At 34.5% G+C, this 24,896-nt stretch overlaps 1 protein-coding gene across 1 annotated transcript in view; it reads left to right on the top strand.

The window, feature by feature from the left end:
• Window positions 1-24,896, top strand: part of LOC106139755 (protein sprint) — a 230,636-nt gene that overhangs the window by 5,251 nt on the left and 200,489 nt on the right. The window contains exon 2 of the mRNA XM_060948277.1: window positions 16,539-16,614. Coding sequence (XP_060804260.1) covers window positions 16,546-16,614 — 69 coding nt within the window. The 5' untranslated portion in view covers window positions 16,539-16,545. The remainder of the gene's footprint in view (window positions 1-16,538; window positions 16,615-24,896) is intronic.

Below are 24,896 nucleotides of genomic sequence, written 5' to 3'. Positions count from 1 at the left end.
ACGTAGTTCGCTTCCCATTGTTTTCACATAATAGTTTTATTTTGATTCTAATCGCAATAAAAGTTTGTTTACTTTTATATCAATAGTGTTTGAATTATTTGAATATCCTCTATTGTTGAGTGTCGATATGTCTATTGATACATAGCTCGGCAACGGCCGTAGAGTTAAGACGTTCGGTGCCGGTGGTTTCACACATATTTATCCCTTGCGGAGTAGACAGAGACAATATGACTCAAAGGACGATTTAAAATTCAGAGATACCTTATGTCTGAATCACAATTCCGCCTTTAAATCATTTGCTAGCCGGTTGCCCAAAAGAATAAGCCTCAATTTTAGGATTATGTCTTTTATTTTCAATGATTTGCGTTCCTATACATATCTCACTTTAATCTAGAATATTAAAGCGCTTAGCTTCAACTACATCTAAGTATCACTCTCCCCATATAAAAAAAGATATTTCTACTATTTGTGGAAAGCGGTTGACATGGTCTAGTCTATCAATAAAGTGTCCCGCCACATTATAATTTTTGCACAATTCAACAATATTTATTTCAAACATATATATCATTTTCTGATCAGTAAATTACGACCAATTACAATCTAAATTGGATAAGACTGGGAATTTGATGTTATCTGTCGTTTAACCTGGCATAATTTGCTAAACACCGCTTTTAAGGGGAAGCATTCCATTTTTGTTAAAACGTCCATTTGTTTTATTTCTCTTGGTGTTAGTCCGAGGTGCGCCTTTGACCACAAATTTAATCATTAATTATTTAAATAATTAATAAACTAATTAATTATTTATATCATCCTAATAATTGACACAGTAAATTTTACTTGCAGGCCTACCTATCGCTGACAAGGGATATATTCTATCATCTCTCTCTCTCTCTATTTAGATAAATTTAGATAACAGAGGAGTAAGTAAGATAAAACATTTTCCTTGTTAAAATATTCAGAAAAGACCCCTGGTCATCTGACAATAATTTTTGGAAATAGTTTTGTCTCCGTGTATATTTTCTAGTGAAAGATGGAGTGATCATATTGTATCGATTTTAGCATCAATCAGCGTTCATACTGGATTATTTTTACTAGATTTCATATTTTTATAAAGACTGCTGCTTAAGTAACTATTTTCAGAGCGGGAACAGCATACCTTGAGGTCAGTTCCCGTGACGGCGACCTCGTACCTGTCTGTTACTTATTTCTTGGTAACAATGTATAACGTTTCTCACACGTACTAATTTATATTCGATTTGCCGTGTAGCAAGAAATTAGGCGGGCCTTGTCTTCTGTGAGTCACAATTTGGAAGAAATGCCCAGATGATGTTTTTAAGCAGTTAAGAGCTAAATAACTAATGCTCATTAAAAAATCCAAGATGGTGTCATCCGAGACAGGTACCATCGTTTACATACAATGTGGACATTTACAAAATCGGAGACGTATTTACTTGAACCGAAATTATAATTGATTCGTTATCATTTTTAGTAGTTAGTTTGCAGAGATCGTGGCAAGTGGAAAGATATAGTCTCTGCGTACCCCGTCCTGTAAGAAGACGCGATTTTGTGTATGAATATATTTTAAGTACTATGTGTGTGCAAAAAATTTAGATAGAATCAGTTAAACTTAATCAAAGGAAAAACTTATAAGCTGGTTACTTATAGGTCTGTCACTAGCTAAACGTGGCTTTCGAAACTCAGCTCTGGCTACCCCGTAAGAGATAAAGCTATGTAAATAATTAAAGTGTTAACAAATATATGCGCATTTATGTTATTAGTTGGGATAACAGTTATAAAAATGCAATGTTTTGTTTGTGTCGATAAGTTGGTCACATCCGCTGATATCTGCTATATGGAACACGCTGATATATAATATATTTAATATATATACCAAAGTTTCCTTAATCAACTTTAACATAATTAGAAGTGAATCATATTATGAATGAATTAATTATTTTTATTATACAGACGTATTTATCTTTAGGTATGTTTGGTGTTGCATAAAAGGCGGTCATACCGCATTATGCATTCTTACTTCTTATAACAAAACATGAAAAGATTAACGAATGTGGATGACGCTAAGAGCGTATGCAGGGATCGTGGCTAGTGAATAGACTTAGTGTCTACCCATATCCACGGAAAAAAGGCGTGATCATAATGTATCTATGTTAATTTATAACAATATTAAAATGTCTTTATCATATATGTCCTTGACATTCTAAGTTAGAATAGAGAAACTCCGTAAGAAGACTTGCAAAATAATAATGTAATGTAAATATTTACCTTGAATTTGATAGGACTCTGAACGGGGGCGAAATTGGCGTACCTCGCTAGTTCTTCCTTTTGTAATGTGCGAACACTCGTCGAATTCTGTAGAAAGTATTTTATTTTACGTTAACAGAAAGAAGAAAAGAAAAGAAAAGAAGAAATCTGACTGATTGACTTTTATACCAAACCGCTGGGCAAAAATCGGCAAGTAAAGGTTTAGTTCCTTAGGTGGTCTAGGGGTATAATAAGAGAATGGATTTCCTTGATTTCCCACGGAAAAGGCAATTAATGGGATATATTTCTTTTACTTACGTCACTAGTACAGATACGTATTTTGCAAGTCCTAAGAAAAAAGTAACCGGAATTAATGGTATTTGGTTAGTGTGACACAACTGATAGTTGTGACATACAGTTTCCATTTTGCATCTCAATTTTGATATAATTTATTTTTACAACTGCACTTTACAATACAACATGGCATTTTTTGTCTTTTATCGATTTCAATGGTTATGTTAATGGTTCCCTATGATCTTCTAAGTTTTTTAACAGTTTGTCATTTCTAAAATATTGTTAACATATAAACAATCATATTATAACATATACAAGATTGTTGACATATATATAAACAAACAAAGGCTTTCGCATTTATACTATTAAATTGGAATTATTTTTATATAATATAATTTTATAATTAATATAATCATCTCACAATATTGTCCTCGGGATTAGAAAAATCTCTGACGCTTGCATTAAAATTTGTCATCACAGGATTGCAATCAGCTACTCTCATCAACACTACACACAAAACTATACATCTGTACACAAAAACGCACATTGTTTACACTTTCCACCACGACAGTTCACTTCATATAAGTGTATGTTTGTATGTGCGGGGTGTTTTATAAAAGATCTGAAATGGGGTAGGATTTGCTGACAATTTGATAGCGAAACAATGGCTAGATGCAGTTACACCTAGTTGAGTTTGTTGCGAAGTCGTTTCACCCACTTTGTTCTGTTATTCTGTTGTGGGGTATAACAAGGTAAATAGTTATTTTCGCAAGGAAAGTAACTTGAGTTTCGCTAGGAACAGTTTGGTTAGTCAGTAGTAGAGAACATTTAGCCATGAAATAGGTAAACCGAGAAATATATTTACTTGAATTTGGCATAAACTGAATCATTGGTTATGCCAATTTCGCACATACAATTATATATTATAGAGCTGTGTTTTTAGAAGTCACCTTGGCCAATCATTTTCTTCGTAGGGTTTTACTTCAATTGCCCGAGGTCTGCGAGGGAACTTTACCATGACATAACATTTCGGAACATGATTACGTCCTATGAACACAAATAAAACTAATACAACACGCTCATAAATATGTGTGGAAATAAGTGCGTCTAATTTGTTTAAATACATACATACATATAATCACGTCTATATCCCTTGCGGGGAAGACAGAGCCTACAGTCTTGCAAAAACTGATAGGCCACGTTCAGCTATTAGGCTTTAAGATATGATTGAGATTCAAATAGTGACAGGTTGCTAGCCCATCGCCTAAAAGAAGAATACCAAGTTTATAAGCCTTCCCTTAGTCGCCAGAATAGGGCAACTCCATCTCTCTCCCATGGATGTTGTAAAAGGTGACTAAGGGGTAGGTTTATAAGCTTGGAATAAGTTTATAAGCCTACCCCTTAGTCGGCTTTTACGACATCCATGGGAAAGAGATGGAGTGGTCCTATTCTTTTTTGTATTGGTGCCGGGAACCACACAACACACACAACACATGATAAAATTATTTTATATACATATTTACTTTCGCATTAATAAATTAATTAATCAGCTCAGCATTCGACGTTGAATTTAGTAGGTGTTCTAGCTAGAACAGGTCGCCCGGTATTTTCGTGTAATCATCTAACTCCTAAATTAACTACACATCCGCCATAAATACAAACAGACGCCAGGACATTGAACGGATTGAGCGGTAAAAAAATATTGGTAAAAAACCTCGCTTTTCAAAATAAACCTTTCCAATAAAGGATTCGCCGCAGCCAAATTGATTCATCGCTGGCGGTCGTAGAAAAAGTGTCAGTTACCGTGTCTTTCAATCCGAGCCGCGGTGTCCATCCGTAATAGTGTTTGTTATCGTTGTTTTGTGGTGAGCGAGCGACACAAATTGGTCATTGTGGTCGTAATATTGAATTAGGTGTAGTCACGGTACATAGATTACACGTGAAATATGAATTAAGCAAATAAACAAAATAAAATTAAACTAAATGAATCATATTTTTTTGTTTGGTGTTTTTAGCTCGATAAGTTAAGCACTAGGGAAGGCCTAGACGAATGGACTTTGATTTGATCATATTTTATTAATGACGCTCAATCACTTTTGCGTGTAGAATTTGCGAACTCAGTTGTGAACGTTCCCGATCCTGATTAAGTACCGCTTACCTTGAAAGAATCAGATTACAGGATTATATATCCCAGCATCGCATCTGATTTTTACACGTCTCCCGGAGGGGTAGGCATAGAGTACATCTTGCCACTTGCCACGATCCTTGCATACCTACTTCTTTTCCTTCAGCCACATTGATTAGTCTCTTCATGCAAGTTGCTCTAATTATTAAATAATAGTAGATACAGAAATGCTTACCTACGTGTAGGATCGTGTCGAATGGAAGTGATTATTAGCAAAAGACGCAATTATAAGTTTGTAAGAAATAAGACTAAGGGATAAGTTTGTAAACTTGGGATTCTACTTTTAGGCGATGGGTTAGCATACTGTCACTGTTCGAATCTCAATTCTATCTTAAAGCCAAATAGCTAACTAACGTGGCCTATCAGTCTTTTCAAGACTGTTGGCTCTGTCTACCCCGCAAGGGATATAGACGTGATTATATGTATATATGTAAGAAATAAGTATTAAAGTCATTTTATTTAAGCTTTTCTCAGTTTTATCATAATAACCCTAATATAAAGGAAAAAAGAAAAATCGCCGATAACAAAAGAATGTCATTTCCAAGACAAGTGCGAAGTAGAAAGTCTTGCATTTCCGCATACGCAATGCATTTTATGTTTAACTTACCGTAAATTAGCAATGCAGTTAATTTCAACTCTTGTTCCGTACGAGATTGAGTCTAATTTCCCTATTATTTTCTAAGGAATTAATTGTCACACGTTATGCGGCTAGGTACTTACATGTATGGCAATGTGTATAATACGGCACGTACATCATTTGATTATAATGCAATTTATTAGTTAAGAGTTTTATTTCATTTAAAATGTAATGGTTATTACAAATTGGGATAGGCTTATAAACTTGGGATCCTTTTTTAGGCGATGGGCTAGCAAACTGTCACTATTTGAATCTCAATTCTATCATTAAGTCAAATAGCTGAACGTGGCCATTCAGTCTATTCGAGACTATTGGGTCTGTCTACCCCGCGAGGGATATAGACGTGACCATATGTATGTATGTATATATGTACAAATTGTATGAATTCGTTCCAGTCAAGCGAACACCACCATGTAGCTTAATCCTCTTAATTCTTCTTCAGGTCATTTAAAAAGAAATAGAGCATTCAAAACAGAGTTTATCGTAAAAAAAAAAATTATTTTTGCTCAAAACATTAAATAGTTAATCCTTGTTTTTTAAGGACGAACGGATTTGTGAGGACTTTAGTTCATACCTGCTAAAAACAAGGAATTGATTTTTTGTTTGAAAAATAAAAAAATACTGCCACTAACTAAGAAAACTCCAGTATTCACAATATCTATATCAACAGACCTTAATTTAATTCTATAAAAACTACTCAACAATTTTTAACATACAATAAAGTTTCCAAGTAACAAAATGGTCCATTTTGAAACACCGCAAATTACAATTGTTGCTAGCGGTAACGTAATGAAAGTCTTGCGTGATCGCATCTTTGGAGGTTCAAGAAATTATATATGGGCATGGGTTTTATTTCTTCTTTTATGATTTTTTAGTTATAGATAGAGATATTCCCTGGAGACGAATCAATTTTTTATTTATAAAAGTTTTATTAGATTAGAAATTTATAAAATTGGTGACATTGTGATCTTAAAAAAGAATTACATAGTTAAAATCCGAGGAAAGCTACTCGTAGTCTGTACCTAAAATACAGATAACTAAAACACTTTATTGCACCTTCTTCTTCCTCTTTGCTTTGGTTTGATCATGGATCCTAGATTGAGTTAGTCAGGTTTTTACGCGAAGCGTCTCTCATCTGTTATCGTGAAGAAATGAAATTGGTTGGAACTATACTAGGCTAATATTGGACAGTACTGAATTTAATAATGTTACATCTTACCGGAAGGAGTAGCTAAAGACATTTTCCCACGAACCTGGTAAACTGTTTTGTGTCATCAACATTCAACATAATGCAAGCTCATTGTAAATTAAAAATAAAAGACGCCACGCAGTAAATATTACTACATATTTACGGCGTGGCGTCTTTTTTTTTGTTGAACCGATCTACTCTCATAGGCATTTGAAGTAACTCAGGTAACCACCATTAGGGTACCAAATCAACCGGCCCGGGCTGTACGTTTTATTAGTTTTAAATTATTTATTTCGCCGCAACAGATTTACGGTGCCCACCGCGATACATCAAGACCCCCGTTCGATAAAAATTGCTGAAAACATAGATCAAAATATAACTGGATGTGCCGTACCATCTTACCTTATCTTACCATAATTATAATCCTTATCCAAAATATGTATATGAGCTTTCTGACTTGATGATGGAACCAAGAAGCTGCTGTACAATATATGAACCAAATTCATACAGTAGTTTCGACTGTAAGTTTTATTGATAGGTGCTCACTCGCGTTTATTTTTTAATATTTTTTCTCGCTGTTTGCTGTATAAAGCTAAAGCCATGAGACAAGACAATACCGCGTTAATATGTTGACATAAAGATTATAGATTGACTAGCATCGACTTAATCTGGAATGAGAACCAGCTGACAAATAAAAATAACGTATTTAATGTCATATAATCTATAAGACGTTTGTACTCGTAGATCGGTAAACTCCCGTCACATCTAGACAACTAGACTATTATATCTCCGTGTAACCCCTCCGACGCGGGCCATTGGCAGGTATCTCCCCCTTTTATTTTACGATCTTAAATTCTTCAAGAGGTTCATAGGCGAAAAAACTGTTGGATGCTCTTCAATGGCGCTCTGGAGTAATGGAAATTGCGGGACTCGGGAACGACCGCGATTAATGGCACATGCCGCATTTTAGTGTTTTTAAGGTTGTTTTGGTCATCGCGAATACATTTGATGGGATGGTAGTGTATTGTTAAAAAGAAACTGGGCAATTTTGTTAGTATTACATCGTTTCATTCGTTGCTATTAGTTGGTTGGTTGGTAATACTATTTGGACTTAAATAACAAGGATATATAGTTTGCAGATAGTAAAATTAATGAATCGGGTAATAAATGTGAGAATTTCGCCTTTAAACTCGTATTCACCCATCATACCCTTCCGGAATAAGGCGCCATCATGATGGGTATGTTTTTAAGAGTTCCTTAATTACATTTGATGCGAAACTTACAATCGGACGGATCGCGAACGATATACTAATTTAAAGTTTTAAGATTCATTCTAAAATAATTCACTAACATAAAAATAACATTTAAAGCTGAATTTCCTCGTGATATGACATATAATTTTGACATGCAACCTCCGCCTGGCCCCAGCGTCGCAGACGGCAATATGTGAGTGACGGCGGATGAAAAATGTGGTAATACCGGCGAGTGGGAGACATTAGCGCATCTGAATATGCAGGGGTGAAATGTGCCGCGTGCGGGATTTTAAAATAGGCGATGCGGCGCGGCGCTGACGTGTTAACGTTGGGGATTTACAATTTTGTCATTTTTATAGTTCTCTCTCTCATCGTACATTTTCTCTCTGTTGCAATTTTTGCAAAGTGCAGCTTTGCTTCAGTGTCTGGGATCCGCTTTATGAAACTTTTCGTTCCACTTTATCTGATCTGCAGTGCCATATGTTTTAGGGTCAATGTTAATGTTAATAGTTATATAAAGATTTATAAACTTTAGATCCATCTTTCAAAGGATGAACTGGCATCCTGTCACTATCTAGATCTCAATTTCAATCAATGTCATCTAGCTAAACGTGTCTTTCGAAACGTGTGACTTATTTCTTATTAGTGTTTGGTATATTATTGCTATTTAACATAAAAATCAGTATGACTTATGTCCTTATCTTACTGTTTGGTATATTGTTGTCAATTAACATAAAAAATCTTTGATATTTATGATAATGTTTAGACCAAGAAAGTGTTCTGTAACATAAAGATTAAATCCTTCCAATTAGCCAATTACAATTAAACATAATAAAATTAATGTATTCGTGAGCATAAACATGCGGCTTATTATGGTAATTGTGTATATGGTGAATTATGGTAGAAAGCGTAGACGCAACGCCATTTTGTACGAGTACCTTGTCAGAAAATAGTTATAATATACTCTTTTGTTATGAAAAATTGAGTTGAATAAACTGATTTCTGCATTCAATGAGAAATTTTTAGAAAATTATACTTTATACCTTGATTAAAACCATATAAGTCGTACGTTAAATAAAAAAACCCACAGGAATCTAACTTTAAATTTTGACTTGACATACTGATAAGTGCTTGATAAATAAGTACATAGTTTAAGTAATTTTCATGAAAGCTGTTTTCGTTTTTTAACTTTTTAAAATTACGGGGTTAAGCTAATAATCATTAAATTTTACTCCTAATAACCCTTTGCCATTTATCTTATACCATACAGCAGTTTAACGAAATACATCACAGCTTCCAATATACTGTTGCAGGCGAATTTGAACTGAACAAAAATAAAAATCACCTTCCATCTAACGGGCACGGTCCTAATCGAATTCCCGTAGAATCCATCGATCACAGACTCGAATCAAAGATATCGGATGCAGGCGCCTTCAACGAATTAAACAAACTCGAGATTAGGGATGTGACATCAAAGTACCCGCATAACATTGGAATTGTCAGGAATCTCAATTCTATCATGAAACCAAGCAGCTGAACTCCTATCGGTCTTTTCGAGACTGTTGGCTCTGTCTACTAATCTATGTATGTCAGGAAATGTTCTCTACGTATGCACATTGCACATACTTAAAATTAAAATTTCGAATTCTGCGCCCAGGAATGTTGGCTAATAGTGGTCGGTCACTCCGTTAGTCACTACAGAAAAACTTTAGAGTACTTACCTAGGTATAATTAGATCGATTTGTGGTTAAATTCCAACTGTATAAAGTTTACAACCTTCTGTTTGATACAATAGATGCCTTGTATAATTTTAATATTAAGCCTGACAATATGTAAATAGGTATTTTGTGAATTACGGATCCAATAAACTGACACCAAAACATAACATACTTTTAACAGATTGACAACCCTAATCTGAAATCAGATTAGGGAATGATTTGTGTGTATTAGCTGGCTATTTTTAAACAGATTAGTAAATTTTAATGGGTGGATGATGGCTCTAGGCTAGACAAATGAATTGACACTTAATTTTAGGACAAAGCTCTGTAAAGAACGAAAGAATGGTTCGTTAAAAAAAGTTGAGAAAAATAAATGAAACACCTAGAATTATCTAGGTTCTTCTAGACCGATTGATGAATGCAAATGATACAAAAGAAGCATGCAGGGATTGTAGTAAGTGATTTTCCACTTACTTCAATCCCTGCATGCTTCTTTTTTGTATATCTTTATACACCCTCCAGATCAGAAAGTCTAACTTATTAGACAAAGAAAAACGTATAATGAGCAACTGCCTAGCTAGCTCATCACCCATGTAGTAAAACGTCTTACTATAGAGAAATTTATATTAAAAACGCCTGTAAAGGAAATCGACGGTTTTTTTTTTGCCTTTTTCTACGAGAAAGAGGCGTGATGTACGAGTATCTATGATTATACTTATAGAACTAATCATTTTGATTTTGTGTTGTCAGTCATAACGGTAGTATTTTTATTAAATTTGTAAAATTGGTGGGAATAATTACACCTATATCCTATCCTGACTTTATTGTTACTAATCTTTTCTTATATCTTAAAATCTGTTACTGCTATTGTAAAAAGGTTTTTGAATAAACGTACATCAAATTACTGTGATAAGGTGTTAATAAAAATAAATTTAATTTAATAAACTGCAATTATCAAGTTAGACTAGAAAACATTCGTCGTAGACTTAAATGCAAGAGATCTTAAAAAATCACCTCCCCCTGTATAACAAATTGCTGGCGCATTCGTTGCCAGGTGATACAGGGTGCGCCTCATTAACCGACCGTAGTCCTCCCGTTTGTCAACAACCCCAGAATTACGTTTTTTTTATTAACGCCAATTCTTTTGGCGTAACGAGAGCAATTTTTCATGGTGTCTTCGGATTTGGGAAGATGTAGGAATTGTTAAATAAGTAATGGTATTTTTTTCTTTTTGAGTCCATATAACTACGAATTTACAGAGAGGTCGCTAGCCCATCGCCTAAAAGAATAATCCCAAGTTGATAAGCCTATCCCTTAATCGTCTTTTTCGACATCCATGGAAATATCCATGGATGGAGTGGTCCTATTCTTTTATTATTAAAATCAATTCAGAATTTTTTTTCTTCGAACCACAAGACTTCCAAACACAATAAAAACCAACGCCATAAAATATCCATATCCAATGATATCTAAGCCCGATCCTTCACCAGAAATATGCCGAATCCTGACCATAATCCCCGTACCTGCATATCGAACAGACTATAACAGAAGGGGTGAAATAAATCGCAACTCGAAATGACACCGGCACGATCCCATAATCCCAGTAAGTCCTGGAAATCGGACACGTTCGCCCGAATTTGCTCTGTGTGAATTTGGTTGTTGACTGTCCATTGTGGGGTGTCAATTATGATAGAGCTAATATTTTAAGTACGCAGAATCGATCAGAGTTCGTTAGTGCAGAAAAACATATCATGTGCTATATGGCTTTTCCTCTGATTGATTAATGTGAAATTCTTAAGCGATGGCAAGCTAACCGAATCTCAATTAAAATGAGAGCCATTAAAATGAACGTTATCTTAGTTCTGTCCACCGTGCATCCTGTATAAAAATATATATTGCCTGATTATTTCTTATGAGTAGTTTAGGGTAGGGTAGATAGTGCCAACGGTCACTACATTTAAGGCTTTAGAATGAAGCATCAACTTGCTAGCCCATCGCCTAAAAGAATTTCAATAACAACTTTATCAGGATGATTGACATAAAATTCATTAATCACGCCTCTACCGAAAGAATAGGCAGAGACTACATCTTTCCTCTTTCCACGATCCCTGCATACTTCATTCGCCTCATCCACATCCAAAACTCTCTTCATGCAGGGCTTATGACCTATTGTAAAAATACAAAATCATCGCAAACTGTCCACATCATATGTCTAAATTGATTGCAAACTTCAAATCGATTGAGAGACAGTCCAATCGAGATTTTAATTTACCTGCTAGCTGCTAAAAGGAATTAAAAAAAACCTATCTGTTTGAGTTGAAACCAAAGGGATCATTTTGTCCAGTACTGTATTGTCACGTACATGAGTCCTGTCGACTAGGTTTTCGTTTTGGTGAGTTCCGTTTGGAATTATACGAATTTGAGGATATGGCTTTTTTGTTCTATCGTCTGGTTCACATTTATGGATGAATAGGTTTTGCTTACGACGTTGTTCATATTGTAAGGAGGTAGTCTAATTTTTTCTATATTACATACATACATACATAAAATCACGCCTCTTTCCCATTACGGATCACACATCTTTTCAATATTAATGTGTTTTTTTTCTATGTTCTGTCAATTTGTAATATAAACAATAAATTTGTAATTGTACCCACTGAAATATTTAAAATAGGTGTTAGGAAGTTCTGAGTTTCTCAGAAATCCTAAGTTTAAGTTGGTTTGATTGGGAACGTATGAAAATACGCCCAATAACTTGATAACGATTTGAGGATTTGGCGAACGAATTGTTAGTTTATTTAGCTGAAAATTTAAGAACTTATTATATTTAATATTTTTATATTCAACCATTTTCGTTCCAAAAATGCAATGTTAATACTAGATTTTTTAAAAGTAAAGAATTTAAATAACCAATATAAATACAAAGTATACGCACAATCTCCCTAAAAGCGTTGTATCCTAACAAATTAGCTTCCATGGCGTAGTTACTACAGCAATTTCCTTAGCAAAATGAATGTCACTTTGCAAAAAGGGAACACTCGTGCGAAACAGCCAATTTGCATAAAAGGGACGCGTGGAGATGATGTTTATGAAAGGTTTGGGGTGCTAAAATATATGGCTAAATATTATCCCTATATTGATATCGGTAGGCTTTTACGAATGGGATTCATGATACAAAATATGAATAAGTAGATACAGATTTAAGTGTGATTTACAATGTATGTTGAACTCTATATAAGAAATGAAAACTGTAAATAATGCCGTCATTGTCTACCAATCAACCTGAGGTGAAAATAAAATTTTCATATGCATGAGTTTGTAACGCGATAACTTTCGAATCGCTGGTCTGATTTTGATATGAATTAAAAGGTTTGTAAGGTTTGTTAATAAAATTTAAATAGTAAGTTCGTGAGGCTTAAAAATCGCTTGTTTAAGTTTGAGATATTCACAATTTTGTAAAACATGAGTGTTCACGAGGAAGTTCGCGGCAAACGAGCAGGTAGTTATTAATTTACTAAGTTTAAGTATGTAATTCTGTTTGTTTTAAGTACTATAAATAAGTTCTTATTAATAATTAGCATTTAAGATATTTTAGAAGTGAGAATTCTGTTACTGTAGGATTAGTACAAAACAATGTTACATTTCATACAGAATCTTCATTATTTTGAGATGACCTATTTTTATGATCACACCTACCTACAAATCTTGATACTTCCCATGATCCAAGAACATGATAGTTAGCATGATAGATAGATAGCTTAGGTACCGAAGCATAATTTTGCTAACAATTCCAAAAGTACAATGGCATTGCAGAGTTGTCTCCTAATAAACATGGTTCGGTCCCGTTACCCGGCAACACGCTTATTTCCCACATTCAAGCACTTTGCACGCAAATTGTTGAGAGTCCAAGTATGTACGCGTCGTACACTAAAATATTTATTTTTTCGGCGCAATAAAATTATTTTCAACTGAGAATAAACATTTTATTTCTATGACATGAATTGTTCAAGTATTGTCTCATTATATATTATTAAAGTAACATAAGTATAAAAAAAAATATAACATCGAAACCATTGGATTCTGTAAAAGGAGAATGTAGTGGTAGTCTTTTTGTGGACAGAAGTCGCTTGAAACGTAAAAAACAACTAATGCATCAATAATTTCATTTGTGGCAGAAATGCAGTAGACCACTAAAACTCACTGCACTCTGTTTATGCATACCCTGAAGTTAAAATTCGGCAAATGCAAGGTAAATTGATTAAGAGCTTATCACACCTTATACTTTTATCAGAGCCTAATTTTTAAGTACTCGTATTTCTTAAAGTCATATCGTTACCAAAACTATTTTTAACTTCATCTTTTATGAAGCGAATTATTTTATTTTATAATATTATTAATAAAAATTATTTCAGTCATGTATGATCCCAAAGCTGTTTCTCTGTCAATTTTGCAGTGAGCGGCTCCCTTTAAATTTTAGGGGACACTTCGCAGAGGGTGCGAACAAATAAAACTGAATGTTCTGAGGCAGGCTCCTCGAGGAATTGTCCTGGAATCACTTCATTGCGCAAGAGGCTTTGTCTTAACTTCTCAACTTTTATCTTGAAGTAAAAGAATTTGGGATTTTCATCTCCAGTTTAATTTTGAAGTTTTTCCCTTTACTCATCATAAAATGTTTTAACTACAATTTTTCCAAATGTCAATTGAGATTGGACTTTTATTACTTACTGGGGTGGGACGGTAGCTTCACCTGTGTAAAATGAAAAATCCGATTGGTTTTATTTTACACAGGTAAAGTTACACACTTAGTTCACCCCTAGACCACATATGTAATTTCCACGCCGAACTTCAAATCTCGAGACCCAGCGGTTTAGGCTATGCGTTGGTATAGTCAGTCGAGATTATATGTCTTCTTATATATATTGACGTGTGGTTCCCAGCACCAATAAAAAAAAGAATAGGACCACACCTCTTTTCCATGGAAGTCGTAAAAGGCGACTTAGGGGAGGCTTTCAAACTTGGGATTCTTCTTTTAGGCGATAGGCTAGCAACCTGTCACTCAATTCTACCATTAAGCCAAAAAGAACGTGGCCTATCAGCCTTTTCAAGACTGTTGGCTCTGTCTACCCCGTAAGGGCTATAGACGTGACTATATGTATGTATGTATATATATTTAGATAAATGTATTTCATGTTGGTTTACATAAGAAGATCATAAATCTACTATGAAATTGGACGTTCAGTCAACATTTCACCCTTTTATTTCACACTCCGTATATTTAAATAAGTACAAAGAGTCGCGATGTCCGTCTGTACGTCGCAATGGAAATCTGTTGCATTAGCGTAACAGCACGCACGGATACTATTTTATATTTTATCGTGGTATTATTTATTATGTGGCTAGTATGAATATGCATGTTATAATTAAGATAAGATGCTTGTATCTACATGCACCATTCATTAAGTTTAATACGTTTGTGTTAGTTTGATTCTTACATACCTACATACATAAAATTATTTTATTGTGCCGTGTGGTTCCCGGCATCAATACAATAATAATAGGACCACTTCATCTCTTTCCCATGGATGTCGTAAAAGGCGACCAAGGGACAGGTTTACAAACTTGGGATTCTTTTTTAGGCAATGGGCTAGCAACCTGTCACTATTTGAATCTCAATTCTATCATTAAGCCGTCTTTTCAAGACTGGTGGCTCTGTCTACCCCGCAAGGGATATAGACGTGATCATATGTATGTATTTATACATTAAATTACGCTTTTTTCCCAGTGGGGTAGGTAGTAGTCTTTCCACTCGCTACGATCTCTGCATACTTTTTCGCTTCATTTATTGATTCGATTGATTCTTATATATCCTCAAATGTGTGAAATCTATTACACTCACAAATTCAACTAAGACACTAGAAGTTCACTTCCTACTTGTGTCCAATTACAAGCGTCCGGATGCGGTGGGAATTAAATTTGTTCACGGTCAAGTGACTGCGCACACAGACGTAGGTGTGTCTAGCCCGTAGGATGCACTTTGATATATCTTGTTGTGTGCGTGTACCTTTAGCGGTAAATAGCAGTAAACAGAGGAAACTTTATTGGTTTATGCACCATAGTATAAGATAATATTAATGTAACTCTTTGTTTCCCTAATAAAGATAAAAATAAAATAAAATACTTTGTAAATTTATAAAATGTAAATTTTCATACGATTTCAATTTGGTTTGGTATGCCAGTTGATATAATCACATACATACATATGGTCACGTCTATATCCCTTGCGGGGTAGACTAACCCAACAGTCTTGAAAAGACTGGTCAGCCGCGTTAAGCTGTTTGGCTCAATGTTAGAATTGAGATTCCAATAGTGGCGGGTTGCTAGCCCATCGCCTAAAAGAAAAATTCCTTGTTCATAAGTCTATTCCTTAGTCGCCTTTTACGACATCCATGGGTGAGAGATGGAGATGGTGAGAATTGAGTTTATATATAATATTTATAGTTGACGTTGTACGCTTTCTATGCCAATTAAATTGTATACTTAAACGAAAGCATTTACCTACGTTGCATGAAAACTTATATGTATTATATTACTAGCTTTTACCCGCAGCTTCGCTCGCGTGAATTTAGCGCCGCCAATACACGCGAATTTACCGCCACCCAAACGTGCGAATTTAGTGCCACATGTAAAAGATTACAGGTTGAACTATAGTTTTTACCGGGATGAAATTACACTATGCCCTTCTCCAGATTAATAAAATAAGTATACGCAAAATTTTAAAAACAAACAAACAAACTTACTTTCGCATTTATAATAAAACTTAAGATTGCCATGGGTAGTTTATTCTTGTTTTTCTTTTATTATTAGTTTATGGCGTTTACATACAATTCAACGTTTGCGTTGTTCACCTACGATCAACTTTAAATTGTTTTGAGGGTTATAACTTGTTATGCGATATTTGTATAGATATCTGATTAAAATGCAAATTTCTTATTTGTTTCAGAGTGAAAATGTCGAACCTGTGTCAGAGGTACGTGAGGCGTCATTGCGACGAGAGAAGTGGGGGCTCCTACATGAAGGTGAGTTCTATTCTCTCTCTCTCTCTGATCTCATGCCGGCAGCATTCAATGTACCTGGAGTTCTAGGGAATGTTTTTTTCTAATAGACTAGGCAAGGGAAACTATTTGGCGATTATTAAGCGCCTGCAATTCATATTTTTTAAATATATAAATTAATTAATTTATTCTTACACACACAGTTTACAAAACTGATATGAAATGTAGATATTCGTACTTATGGGAAGTCACTGATTATCATGAAACAGGGAATCCTAGTGTGGCGGGCAGTGTATTTTGTTAAATGTATTTTTTGTGCTAAATAAATATTTCTTCTTATTTCTTATATTATAGCGTTTTGTTTCATTTGATTTCGTGACACTTAATTGTTTAAAGATTCGGAATAAGTTTGCAATGGCCTCACAGTTCCTAAAATAATAGGTTTGGGAGCTGGTAGTGTTTCATTGAATTTAATTTTATCAGAAGTAGTAACTACCTCATAGATTTCCGTATAAGTGTCAAAAAATTTCGGTTCATTAAAAAAATAAAAAACAAAACTCATTTGGAAACTGAACGGGTATTTTGATGCACATTATCTTCATCTTCTATGTTTATTACAGTCATTATTTGACCACAAGTTTACCCTTCTACGCATTGCGTGACTGGTTCCTTGCGACTAAGTTCCCGTGATCAAACGTAACTTCTGTAATCAGTAGATATAATGCGGAGTCAAAGTTTCGTATGGTCAAGCTCGGTGTTAGATCTTTATCACTTTATGCATCCTCATTGCTCGGAAGAGGCTCCTGGCTTGCGGTTATGACCATGATCCTGGATTGGGTGAGTCAGGTGTTTATACAAAGTGAGCCCCGTTTGCCCTCTGCAAAAATTTTAAGGGAATCTGTCCCATACTAGATCCTGGTCACATATTATGTTTCCATCTGCCTGAATATACAGGTTTCTTCACGATGTTTTCCTTCAACATAATAGCCGTACAGAGTGTTCAGTTTTTTTACATTTTATTGGTAATTAAATGTAAATTCAAATACAGATAGGACTACTCACTAGAACTAGAACAAAGAAGACTTTTGTATGAAAGAACTTGATATCAAACCTTTTATCTACATTAATTTAATTAACTTTTCTTTTTAACTCAAATTATCGTATAATCATCTTCGTTTTACGTACTTTGACTCTTTAAGATATCTAATCTGTTTTTCTTTTCCCATTCTTTATAGTTAGCGTGGCGATAAACATGCCTGCTGGAAATTAATTACGATCATTAAGATTTTATGTTTCTCCTTTCAATTATCATTTTATTGGCAGTAACTTCAGGTTTAAGGAGATGAAAAAATAAATGGACTATACTAGTAGTACACACATAAATATAATCACGTTTATGTTCTTGCGGGGTAGACAGAGCGAAATTACTAGTCTCTAAGGTCACGTTTATCTGAACAGCTAATTTTATTACTTGCCTACAAAAATACATTAAGACTTTATTTCAGCTTATTGCCTTTTTTGAGTATTAACAGTAAACATACATAAAAAGATACAAACGAATTGAGAACCTCCTTTTTAGACGTCATGCAAACTCACAGATGCCTATAACATTACCATCCCTGAACCGCACATGTTACCAAATCGTATGCAGATGTCACATCACAGACGCAAAGCAATTGCAGTGGACATTTCAATTTCCTGGTTAATACGGACACGTACCGTCCCATGTTGGAGCCAATGTGTGGACATTCTACGTCCGTAGTGATGTGGGTATAGGTGGAACAATATAATGCAAATTAGGTACATAATGTAAGGAATTTTTACTTCTTATTAGTAACGAAACAAAATTCATTTTCGGGTTTAGGAGGGATAAATTTGAAAACATAAAAATTCGACGTCTCGATGAAAATCTAAAATGTATATTTGAATAAAATACCTATTCATTTTTTTTAATAGTGTGGCGGACAACGCTAACCGAACTTAAATTACCGAAGTTTTTAGGGGAATTTTGCAGCAGAAGATACAGTTGACTACTGCCTAAATAAGTTAAGCACTTATAACATCAACATTGTAAGTAATTATTTACTTACTTCTTTCTCTGAAATAAACGTATACCTAAGACGGAAACAAGTACCTAACTTCGATTTCAAGTTTTGTACAACAAAGCTACTTGCATAATTACTTAGTTAACTGCATAATTTAGAAATGCGACTTAAACAAACACAGGGAAATGATGTAAACAACCAAAACAACTAACATCCGTGTCTGAATCGGCCGGCTATCGACTTGCGCAACGAGGAAACTCCTGTGCTATTTAGAAAGGCAATGATGTCAATATAGCTTTTATAGTAGGTAATGTTAGATTAGGCGTAGTAAACATTAGTGATGACAATGAGCTAAAAGCAATTTTATTATTAGAAGCTTCTGTATTATGAGAATAATGTAGGAATAGTTATTGACCGATGGAGCCAAAAATTTCTCGAGTGACGGCCTTCCGCGAGATGGACCGGTGATCCGGTGAAGTCCTCGGGGAAACGTTGGATGAACGGTGGAAACTGAGGGAGTTGAAAATCATTGCGGGAGGCCTACGTTCAGCAGTGGACGTCCTACAGCTGATACGATTATCATGTTGAGACATTCATTTAATTTAACTAAGTTATGTCGATCCTCAAAAGACGTTATGTGTATATAGTTATGGTAAGCTAGCATCAAATGTCGTATAGTACCATAATAGTACCTAACTTCTCCGTTACAAATAAAATCAGATAAGTAGTTGGTACGAGCGGCGCCGCTTTGTGGCTGCTTCGGAAATTGAACGCCGCTAACTTTGTTCCCCTGTCTTTTGTTGTGTTTGTATCAACGGTTTACCCATTTGTATCAACGTTTATTTAAACCATTTTTGTACAAAAGTATATATATATATGTATTTATTAATGTATATATATATATATTTTTATTAATTACTAAACAGGAATTGAATCTTTGTTAGAGTAATAGTATAATTGCGTTACTGGTTTATTTCTTTACAATAACTGGTTGCGAAACTGAGTTACCAAAACCGCTCGTGGGGTCATTTGAGCAAACGTTGAAATAACAAAATCCAATCATGAATCATTGTAAATGCAAATATTTTCACAACATTTGAAGTTACTTAAATTAGACACAATTCAGTTCAACAAACTTTGATAAATGTTTGTATCTTAATCATTTCATTTTCACTGTAATTAATAATTTGAATAATTACGCCGTTGTATTTACGGAGTTGGAAGAAATTATGAAGACTGTTACTGAAAATTTAAATTATTGACTTAGATTAATGATAGATATAATGTTCAAAATCTTAATCTGAAATGAAAAATACTGAATTTTGTTTCGGTTCATGAAATAATTCCCACAAATTATAGCTTGCCGATAAGACAGAACAAACTGTTATGTATTAAAAATTTATCGATTATTTCTCATTATTTACATACACACATATAACGTATTTATCCACTACGGGGTAGGCAAAGCCTACAGAACGAAAGGTTACGTTCATCTGTATGGCACAATGATGGTATTGATAAATAATTTATTTTTCATTTTTATTCCCTTATTTCCGCAACGAATTAACTAATTGTAGGTATGGTTTTAAGCAGAGAAACTAAACCCCTCCTGGTTTGTGTGAATGGAGAAGGTGTTTAATTTTTCTCTGCAATACCTACATCTATATCTTATATATAAAATTGTCGTGTCACAATGTCTTGATTGTCACGAAATTTTGTGAGCATTTTAAGTAGGTCTGAGAATCAGCCAACATCTATTTTTCATACCCCTTAGTGATAAGGGTATATGGATAAAAAACGTTTGCCGGCAGCTAGTTAGGTATATATGCGAGAATTTATAGCTACACATTTACTCATTTCGCAATTTAAATTAGGATTTTCCAGCTACCAAGCAGGAGTGTCCGAGCAACTTTTGTATTGTGCAAGCAAATGAAGAAAGTTACGCATTGACGGGACCGGCGCGGAATTTTCAATGTGTAGAACAAGGGGAATTTAGAGTTCCCTGTGATATAGCTGAAAAATAACTTTCAATCCATGGAAAGTGTAATTTTTTTATCTTTGATTACAATCAAACTTTAAAAACTAACTAACGCCAGTGACTACGGACACACCATGTGAACATGTAAAATTTTATGGAGGTCTGTTCAGTGGTTTTTGACATGAACGACAAATAAACACACTTTCACATTCAAAATACATAAAAAAAAGTCTTTCGCACAAAAAGAAAAATCTCAAGCCAGCTTGGCTGTAAGAAATCAGCTGGGGAACATTCGTAGCAGCGTTCTCCGACTTCGATGAGATGTTTCGAGAACCACATAGCAAAAAAAATATGTTGTAATTCTAACAGAACTTAAAAATTGTACAGAACCTCCAACTTATAAACTTCTCTGTCTTGTCATCGCGATTTTTTTCTTATTACGAAGCACCGCAGCTACAACACGGCTGATTTGTGCCGGCATTTGTTATTTTTCCCAGTTTCTCCCGATTGTTCCTGTACCTTTTTCATTACTGCCAGCTAACGGGACTTTTAATTATGTACCCATTGTCAGGATTTTAATTTCAATGGAGGGTTAATTTTATTACCGCGTGTTCAAATAGCTGTTTGAGGTAATTTTATTGATTGAGATTTTGTTTGAGACTGATGAAAAGAATATGCATCTCGTCTCTTTTTCATAGGGATAGACTGTTTCCACATGTCCCGATCCCTGCATACCTACGTTCTTGCTTCATCCATGGGATCTTGTAAGGTTAAATAGAAATGAGAAGAAAATTATCTTTCTTATCATAGCGTAGTTCTGTTGGCTTTTTTAAAGCTGTGATCGATTGTCTGACACACCAACACACCATCTGGATTTTTAGGACTAGGTAGGTATAGTAAATGTTTTAGCTGTTTAATCTGCTCTTATTACTTTCATAGATGGAATCAGTTCTAATCAACTCAGTCGAAAATCACTTTTATCTTTAAAAGTACCTGCTATAATAGTGTTTTTAAAATCACATTTATTTGTGTCAGAAAACCTGGCAAGGTTCATCAAAACTCATTCAATAACAAGGAAAAGTCAGAATTGCGAAGGACCAAAGTACCAATTATAATCTCTTCGTTCGTTCTTGAACTTTTTCTATTTTTCATTTTAAAATGACTTGTTTTGCCTCCCGGCGCTCCCATCGCGTAAATAATTGACTTTTGTCAACTTATAACGAGATTTTTGACCTGCATCGACAGCTCGGTCATTAGTTCGTACTCTTGTTTATGTATTTATTTAATGTTATGCTTAGATTTTTTTATGACAATGACGATTTTTCCCTGGCAAAGCTCTAAATTCGATCGATTGCCATAATCGATGTTTTGTTTTCACTTTCTTATTCTTACCATCTCTTTTCTCGCGTCCTTTTTGAGAAAACTTATAATTTTATTTTATCTTAATATTATTATAGTGAGTCGATATTGCTTCGAGTGATCTTAGTAGGATGTTTTTGCTCCAATAACATTAAGTAAAGGGTATCATTTGTTAGAAGAAAACAGACGACGCGAACAGCTATTTGTCTCATTCTAAAGATATTGGCATGTCATCCATTCATTGCGTTCCGTTTCATTGGGAGCGTTATTTTTAATCATTTGTCTTCTTTCACGTTTCATTATGGATCAGTATCGACTTTATAGTATTGTGTTTTTCTTTAATAGAAAACTGGTAGTCATGATGTTCTTACTTCCCGAGAAAATTTAAAACGTGTAGCAGGATGAGATAGAGTTTATAGCCAAGAAAAGTGCATTCCGGGTAAAAAAGCTATAATATCCTTGGGCTTTATAGAGAATGAGGCTGAGAATGAAAGAACAAGCAGAACTCATAAAAAGATTAATAGACAAACGTTATTAATTAAAAAAGAGAATTTTCAGTCATGTCCTGAGCGTGTGTTGATTGAACACATAAGTTTCGGGTTGCGGGGGTGTAATTGTAACCATTACATCATACAAACATCGACGACAACAGAAGTCTTCAAAAACGGAAATTTGCTTGAAAAACAAAGTTTGACTTATTATTTAATAATAAAGAAACCTTACTTACGATAAAATTCATATTTTCATTTAGACCCGTAAGAGAAAAATGCCAGTTTCGTCGCAAAAGACATTATTCATAGCGGGGTGTTACCGCGCCGTGTCTGGGGACGCTCGGTTTAATGTCCAAATTTGCATTTTGTCTCCTGTATATTGGCAAAAGACAGATAAAACAGCAAAATTATTTTGTTAGTACATACATACATATAATCACGTCTATATCCCTTGCGGGGTAGACAGAGCCAACAGTCTTGAAAATACTGATAGGCCACGTTCAACTATTTGGCTTTATGCTGGAATTGAGATTCAAATAGTGACAGGTTGCTAGCCCATCGCCTAAAAGAAGAATCCCATGTTTATAAGCCTATCCCTTAGTCGCCTTTTACGATATCCATGGGAACGAGATGGAGTGGTCCTATTCTTTTTTTTTATTGGTGCCGGGAACCACACGGCTTATTATTGTAAATGTAAATATAAATTTGTTAGTGTTGTCATTAAATAAAATAAATAAAAGCCTTTTACTGATTTTCAAAAGAAAGATAAATCAGAATAAATGACTTTTACGGCGAGGATAAACATCGTGAGGAAACCTTCACATTTGGGCAATGGTAACCATGCTTAAGGTGCTAAGGGCAAAGAGAGTCGCCTCGTATAAATATTGACTCACCCAATCTAGGATCCATGACCAAAGGCGTACCCAAGGCTATACTCTCGAGAGGTAAGGTTGTAAACAGGATTAATGCCAGGAAGAAGAAGAAGAAATACATTTATTGATGAATCCAAACAAAATTTCAATTACCTCAATAAGAAAACTGTTGCCAAAAATGACTATTTTATTATAGATGAAGCACCAATTATGTTTTTTAATAATTGAAGACGCGCTTATTTGTCCTTTCAAAGAACCTTCAGTCAACAGTTAAAAATAAACTGTTTTATCTGAATCTAACTTATACTGCGTAGGTACTATGAAATATCATCTCATAACATTAAACGGTGGAAAGAAATAAAAGAGATACGAGTATAATGAGTGAACACTTTCAAACAATTAGACAGGGCTCGTTACCAACGAAAGGGACTTTATTTTTTTGATGACATTTATGAAGTTACTAGCTCTTCCTCGCGGGTTCACTCGCGTGGTAGTTTTTTTATAGCATACATACATATAATCACCCTTGCGGGGTAGACAGAGACAACAGTCTTGAAAAGACTGTTTGGCCACATTGAGCTATTTGGCTTTATAATAGAATTGTGATTCAAATAGTGACAGGTAGCTAGCCTACGTCGCCTAAAAGAAGAATCTCAAGTTTATATGCCTACCCCTTAGTTACCTTTTACAACATCCATGGAAGAGAGATGGAGTGGCCCTATTCTTTTTTCTATTAGTGCCGGGAACCACACGGCACTGAGAAGAAGTAATTAAAACTCAATTTTGTATTGATTTATTAGTCAGTGCTTTCAAACCGAAAAGGGTCAATGACTCACTTGCACACAAATCGTTGCCAAGCAACAGAAATAAACAACAACACAAATCACAAACACTCAACAAACTGTATTACAACCGCATTGAGTTGAAAATAAAAAAAATCCGTTCGGTAATTCCAAATTTGAAAATCAGGTCAAGAGGTGCATTAGGAATTATTGGGGGACATTGCTGAGTATTGATTTCATGTTATCAAAATATATAAAAGACACTGACTGTCTTTGAAATTTAAATACACAGTCTGAACAGCTAAATTTCAAATCTCTAGAACAGCTGGGTTAGAACAGAGATTTGAAATTTCACTTGCTTACCTGCCCTTGTATGGTCTAGGGGTGCACTAAGAGAGGAATTTCCGAAACTCCTTCAATTATTACGGATTTTTCAATAATTACGCCTCGGTATTTGTTTTAGTGGTAATTTGAAAGGTAGTAATATAGCAAGGTAAATAATAGATTACCAACAATTTAAATATAGTAACAGGCTCCTCTTGAGAGATTTTTTTTATATAAGTTATACAGACAGATACTCATATGCAAAGTAAGTTGAAAACACTGAATATGATATAAATATTAGGAACGAAAAAAAAAAATGTTTTGCAAAAGTAATTCTTATGTGTCAGTATCAAAGTGTTCTTTAATACCATTATGAGTTACAAATAAAAATAAAACTCTTTGAAAAAAAAATCTAAACAAACACAAAGTCCCTTCAAGCGCACCTCGCTTTCAGA

This window comes from Amyelois transitella, chromosome 15, assembly GCF_032362555.1.
Source record: "Amyelois transitella isolate CPQ chromosome 15, ilAmyTran1.1, whole genome shotgun sequence".
Lineage (NCBI taxonomy): Eukaryota > Metazoa > Arthropoda > Insecta > Lepidoptera > Pyralidae > Amyelois > Amyelois transitella.
This window is presented reverse-complemented; position numbering and strand designations above follow the sequence as displayed.